The sequence below is a fragment of the Mesitornis unicolor genome, unplaced genomic scaffold (assembly GCF_000695765.1).
Source record: "Mesitornis unicolor isolate BGI_N332 unplaced genomic scaffold, ASM69576v1 scaffold37531, whole genome shotgun sequence".
In the NCBI taxonomy this organism is placed as follows: Eukaryota; Metazoa; Chordata; class Aves; order Mesitornithiformes; family Mesitornithidae; genus Mesitornis; species Mesitornis unicolor.
Window position 1 is genome coordinate 17,460 of NW_010162471.1, and position 6,782 is coordinate 24,241.

At 40.2% G+C, this 6,782-nt stretch overlaps 1 protein-coding gene across 3 annotated transcripts in view; it reads left to right on the forward strand.

Annotated features, from left to right (window-relative positions):
• The first annotated feature begins 381 nt into the window (after nt 1-381).
• Nucleotides 382-6,782, forward strand: part of CREB1 (cAMP responsive element binding protein 1) — a 15,434-nt gene continuing 9,033 nt past the window's right edge. Inside the window, exons 1-3 of one of the 3 annotated variants that reach the window (XM_010193634.1) lie at nt 382-504; nt 3,895-4,041; nt 6,029-6,129. In XM_010193634.1, the coding sequence (XP_010191936.1) occupies nt 391-504; nt 3,895-4,041; nt 6,029-6,129 (362 nt within the window). In that variant the 5' untranslated portion in view covers nt 382-390. Of the gene's footprint in view, nt 505-3,894; nt 4,042-6,004; nt 6,130-6,782 lie in introns of all 3 variants that reach the window. The other 2 variants (XM_010193633.1, XM_010193635.1) reach the window with 2 other exon arrangements.

The following is a 6,782-nucleotide window of genomic DNA, read 5'->3' on the forward strand; positions in this document are numbered from 1 at the left end:
AGGGAGAGCTGTAGCAGGGCGTGTTGTCACCTTGGCACTGAGGACTGCCGGTCGTTATTCCAAATTGTGGAGCTCCTAGGTCATCGTAGTGCAATTGCTCAAGCAGTTTTTTTGAGATGAGCAGAACGCATTTTTTCTCATCTCATTATTGGAGGAGACTGGACCTGTTTTTCAGAAACATTACACACAGAAAAAGCAACCTGAGGCAGGCACTTGGCATGACAAAAATTTGCCTGAATGCTAATAATTTGGCAACATTTTAATAAGCAAATGAAAACTGTGTGTAGTAATGGGAATTCAGCTGCAGTGATTGCTACCAGATCCACCAAGAGTAATGGACTTGCGTACCAACCCAGACTTACGACAAATATTGTGATTGTAGGTAACTAAATGACCATGGAATCTGGAGCAGAGAACCAGCAGAGTGGAGATGCAGCCGTTACAGAGGCAGAAACGCAACAGATGACAGTACAGGCACAACCACAGATTGCAACGTTAGCCCAGGTATAAAATCATACGCTGTAATAGTTTTACCTATTGGGTACTTTTTTTAAGAGGGATGATGTCTGCTGATGGGCCTGAGAGAAGGTTCCATTGATACTGTTTGGAACCAGGTGCGATGTATAGTTCCTTTAATATTTGTCTTCGCATTTTTAAAGCAGTAGAGATTTTTAACTTCCCATGATGCTAGGCTGTGTTAGTTCTGAAGGATTGTATGTGTGTAAACTGTATAATGTTAACAGAATAATGAATTAAAATATTTCTAGCATTCTTCAAACAACCATACCACTAGAAGGTATTTTTTTCAAAACATGTAATTTACTGTCTTTTTTTATATTGACTGGATTGTTTTGCTCTTGTGTTTTCTATTAGAAACTTGTCTATAGCAGTTTAATTCTGAAGAAAACAAACTGAAAATATAATTAAATAATGCAGCAAATACAACATCTTATCAGATGGGATTAATATCATAAACAAGTGGAACAACCTGGCATTTGACAGCTCATGTTACCCTGTTGTCTCCAGAATTTCACAGAATTGTTGGCTGTTTGGAGAGGCAGTAGTAGATTATTTATTATCCCCAAAATATTTTGAGGAGACAAGAAATGCGATCCCAGCTACATCTCTAATTTTGGAACTCAGTGTCATTCTTGGATACACCGATGGTTGGCAGAAGCAACTCTGTTGTGTAACTGAGAACAGAATCGGTTCAGCTCCCTTCTGTAATCGTTTCATTTTAAAACTATTTGCAGTCTGCAAAGAACAAACAGGTTTTCTAGATCTCATTATTTGAGGAACTGAGTGTCTTTTAAGTGGTACACGTGTTAAGTCACTTACCATTTTATAAATTATTAATGTCTTTTTAAAGTCATTGCACCTTTTGGTCAGGAGATAGTACACTTCCATTCAAGGGATAGTACAGGGTTTGGAGCTGTTAAAATGCACAGGATGATTTTGTTCAGTGAAGCTGCAGTGTGAATTTACAGGACACCAGCTGCCCTGCACCAGCTTGCCTCTTTGGGCAGTTTTCTCACTGCCTAACTTAGGCACAGGATGTAGGTGGTGTGAATAACACTTCAGTGTGAACTGAGTGGAAGTAGTTTGTTTCTCTTGTAAAACCAGTAAACTGCTTCTCACTTGGTGTGCATTAAGTTTTAGTCCGGAGAAGCAAGAATGTTTCAAATTTGTCTGCTAACATACTAACCTCCAGGTAGCTGAGCTTACAGGTATAGAGTGGGTTGAACGCACTGTACTTGGACAAATTACCCCGCTACTTGAATGAGAACTTTTCCCAAATAAGAAAAAGCTGTGCAGCTATGGTTAAAATCCATGCGAGCCACAAAGAAAGAAGTTCTGTTTTTCCTAATTTCCTCTGTTGTCATTCACTGCATTATCTGCAGCTTAGCTTTTCCCCAGGCATTATATTCCTTGTGGAGGTGATATAACAGTCTAAGCATAATTCCTTGTCTTGTTCACATCAGTGTTACGTCATTATAATATTTTTAATATGTGAAGTAGCAGTGTTTGGCATTAGGGAGTGCCCTCAGAGGCTTAGGCAAGTCTAAATAACTAATTATGTCTATTTAATTATTTCGTTATCTCTTGTAAGGTCACCCCTCTTGTAAGCTTAGTTTAATTGCTGCATTTTTAGTGAGTTCAGGGTAGTTTTTGGAGTCAAAAGGAAACTCGTTCCAGTTCCACAAGGTATGAGTCAGAGACAGCTGCGGAAGTTACACTCTGCTGTTGGCTTCATCCAACCGCAGAGTGGCCTCCAGTTGATCGGCTTTGCTGTCATTGCCAAGGACTGTTTAGTCAGATATGCATTATTAAAAAAGGTCGCCTGGTAAAGGAATATAATTTGCCAGAGGAAAGTGCGCCCATGTTAATCTCAGCCCCGGTTTCTCTGAGATGCAAGTTAAGTACCGCCATGTCGTGCTGCAGCTGTTTGCCTGAAAAGGGAAGGTAAAGGCAGACTCAGATTTGTGGATTAGGGAGAGACAGCTGTGGAGGGGAGAGGTCTACATGTAATTCCCCTTAATTTTGTTGTTAAGCAAGATTTCATTGTAAGTGGCGGATGTTTATGGAAATTCGGAGATCAGCTACTGCAGCTTTTTGAGTACCATGTGTTCATAGGCACAGCAGAGGATTTACTTCTGCATCCGGTACATGGCAGCTCTCTTGAGATGAGGTAGGACAGCAGTGCAGCCCCTTGTCATGTTGTAGCTGCATGGATCGAATTTCTTTAGAAACCCGTTGAACGCAGGAGGATTGCTATATTTTCCAAATCTGTGTCTAAGAGAAGGCTGGCTGGTCAGTGTCCCACGGCCTAGCTGTGGTCTGCCAGAGCTCGCACTTGCCTCCAGTGCTTCACCGAGGGCTACGATGGTGCGAGACAGGCGCAAGCCAAGAGCCCCACAGCCGTGAACACGTGCATCGTGTCACCACACAGTTGCTGAGTACTGGAGTGCCCAGCCACATAGCAGCCTTGGTGCATCGCCCTTCAGCTGCCCGCAGTAGTTCGTGTGACTGGCCAGAGTGAGACTTCCCCAGGTGACGTGAAGAGCTTTGTGCGGGTGTCGTTGTCCTCGGAGCTCGAGCCCCCGAACAGGACGCGCGTGACTGCGCACACAGCGCTGATGTACCGTGCTGAAGCCGTTAGCGTATCCCTGTTGGCATAGCTGCTATGCCTATAGGTCTGTGCTGGAGAAACAAAGTTTTGATTAAGAGCTGAAGGTTTAAAATGTGGACAGTTTTTCCTCATACAAATAACTCCTAAGACTAGAGTTTGTTGACCCGTTACACTGAATCACAGTAACTGCCTACAAACCACTGCAAACCCATGGGTTTTCTGTCTGAACACATGGTCAGCTTTCTTCAATTAATTGGACTTTGCCAGCTACTCAATATGGTTTAGTCTCTAGAAAGCCTGAAAGGTATGACTCCCTGAAAATTTTAACTTCTTACATCTGGCAAACACTTTGCATTTTCTTGAGTGAGAACACAAATAGCTCCACTCCCATATGTTTCTGCCTTTGACTCAGCAGTGTCTGTAGGAGTACACCCAAGTCCTTGCATTATCTAACTGAAGTAAGCGAAAGGTGATAATATGTTTTTATTAGGTTACCTCAATAGAGTCAGTTGTGTTCTTCTCATTCTTGTCAGTGGTTTTACAGGTGATGTTTTGAGCCTGCAGATATTCTGCATTAGATTAATTTGTAAAGTAGGTCAGATGTTGGGCCTAGGCAGTTTAGGGGGTTTTATCTTACACTGAAATATTTAGGTCATCTAACTGGGGTCTGGAAGAGGCATAATTCTTTCACCAAAAAGTGTACTTGGTAGTGAAATAAGATTTCTGCAATAACCTAATTTCTGCCCACTGTCTCTTCTTTGCAGGTATCTATGCCAGCAGCTCACGCAACGTCCTCTGCACCCACAGTGACCTTAGTTCAGCTGCCCAATGGGCAAACCGTTCAAGTGCATGGAGTAATTCAGGCAGCCCAGCCGTCAGTTATTCAGTCTCCACAGGTCCAGACAGTTCAGGTACTGACTGAAGAAATTTCTAATACGTAAATTGGGCCTTTCAAATAGTCCTGCCAGTTCACTGGTTTCTAATGTGTTTGTGTCCTGGATTGTGTTTCTGCTTATATAAACTTTAAGAGCATGTCAAAGGCAAAATCTGTACAGTATTTGCTGCTCTCTGACCTTTTTTCTGTTCTGGTTTAACCACTTTTCATTTTCAAACACTGCTGAGTTTCATTTCCCTCTAGAATTTCATTGGTGAGTTTAACAGCTTCGTAGTTTTTCTTAAAGAATTTCTCTGTGTTTTCTCTCTACTGTATTTTCATACATCTTTCAGAGTTAATACTATTCTGAAGTGAACAAAAGAAATTTTTTAATAATGTAATCTTTAGTCATTAATGAGGCTGATATTCTGGGATGAGAGTCTTTGCTACTTAGAAAATAATCACATTGGTTTACAAAACAGATGTCTCTATGTCCTTACACTAAACTTACCAGTCCTCATAAAGATGGTTTTAAAAATTGCCAGTTAATGTTGTTTGCTTTGTAAAGCCTTAGCATTTTCTTTTCAGAAAAGCAAGACAAGTAATGCAATCTGATGAGATATCTTGAAGATACAGGAGACAAGTAGTCTGAAATCTTTAAAACCTATAACTTTTGGTTTTTTAACCACTTTATGCCCACTGCTATGAACACAGAAAGAGAAATTGCTTGGCCTACAGCAGCTGCACGGGGCAAGGACTGTACATCATTCCTCTGCTATTACTATACTGAGCTCATTTTTAAAAGTGGGCATTGTGACTGTTTGATTCAGATTTTTAGCTGAATATTATCTTAACAAATAGTAAGGCATGCATAATTTAAAACTAGGACATTCTGATAATAAACTTTGTTTACTCCTTGTCAGCTTTAGTGCTGAGTTTCTGGCAGGCTCTGCCCTCTTCAGCCATTGGAGTCAAAAGTTTAGAGTTTTAATCTGTCAGAGGTGAGCAGTTTTCATGATATGTGCACAAGTCACTAGCCCAGGGGAGGGAGATAAGAGACTGGCAGTGAAACCAGGCTTGGAATTCACCTGGCTCAGTGCAAAGCCAGAACACGTTTGGAATGCTGTGATGTTCAAAGCCCAGTAGTTCACAGTCAGCACTGGAGCTATTCAGACCTATATCTGATAACTGAGATTTGGGCGCCAGCAAGCTTCTTGAGCCTTTAGGAATCTTCCCTACAGTGTGCAGAATGGCAGGCTGTGAGCTGTGTTTCTCACACAGGCATTTCTCTGTTCACTGTTGTTAGCTTTTATGCTGTAGTCTTTTGGAAGAGAGTCTGGTTTTACATATTAGAGATGGTTTTACATTTTTGGCACACTTTGAATTTTGAAATATGAATTCTGAAATACTTTGACATACTTTCAAATATTTGGGGTTTTAATATTTGAATTTTGAAATATTTTCAAATTATTGACATATGACTGATACAGACAGTTTAGATTTTCTTCATAGATCTGTGTCTTCTTTTAGCACAGATGTTCAGAATGGCACCACTGCATTATTTTTCAGCATCTTCATGTATGACATTTTCTTGACAATTTCCTCCCCACCAAAATGCAGTCTCTCTATAACATATCTATCCAATTATGCATAAACTGATGTTTCTCAACTTCAGTATTTTACTTTTTATTTCCAAACATTTCTTCTATCTTAATTACATTTTAGTTATTTTCTCCTGAAATTTTACTAAAGAATCTTTCTTTGTTTCCCTAAAATGGATGGAAACTAGGAATCATGGAAAGCAAAGAAGTGTGTGGAATTACTGTTCATGTGGTCATTCTTCACTGACTGTGGTCATTCTTCACTGAGTCTGTTACTGAACAGCCTGCCCTTTCTGCTCATGGCCTGGGCAGAAGCACTGTAAAATACTTGCATTGTAGTGTTTTTCACAGGATGTCAACATTTCCTTAAAGTAAAGATGTTGGAAGTGTTTTGTTAAGTTTGATTGCTGTTCTTATTTACAGATCTCCACTATAGCAGAAAGTGAAGATTCACAGGAATCAGTAGACAGTGTCACAGACTCACAGAAACGAAGAGAAATTCTTTCGAGACGACCCTCCTACAGGTATGGAGGTTAAAAGCAGAAGCATTTTGCTTGATGAATGCGTTCTTAATGTGGGGAGACAGTGTGATTGTGTAGTTACTTTTAGATTGACCGTTTAACTGAAATCTCTTCTGCAATGCCCTTCCATGGAATGGGATGTAAAGAGAGAAGCAAATAGAGAGAGGAGGAAGAAACCTCAGCTGTTACACTTAGTTAAGACAGCAATGAGCTATCATTGTGCTAGATCCCTTAGAGATCGCTTTAATGGATATTTAATACATTAAGTACACTGAAACTTTGCAAGGAAGTGGCTTCTGTATAATCTATAGTCTGCAAAAAATCAGGTCTATTGTTTTTCATTGTTGTTGAAATGCCAGCAGCTATCAAACTTAATTCTTTTCTCCCATGAGACTTTCAACGAACAAGCGGTGTTGTGTGACTCAGAGAATTTCAGTTGTGTTTAGGAAGTCAGGGTATGAGCTGAATGTAGTGATAGGCATCTAGTATCTTTAGTTGTCATGGCAAATACTTCGTTGGTAAAACCAACTGAGGTGCTCCTTCACGTGGTGTTGGTCATATGTTACTTCATTAATTAAGCAGGGCTTTTTCTGGCTGTACTAAATCTCACTTTTCATTCTTAAAACATGCTAAATAGCATTAAGGAATGGATGTTC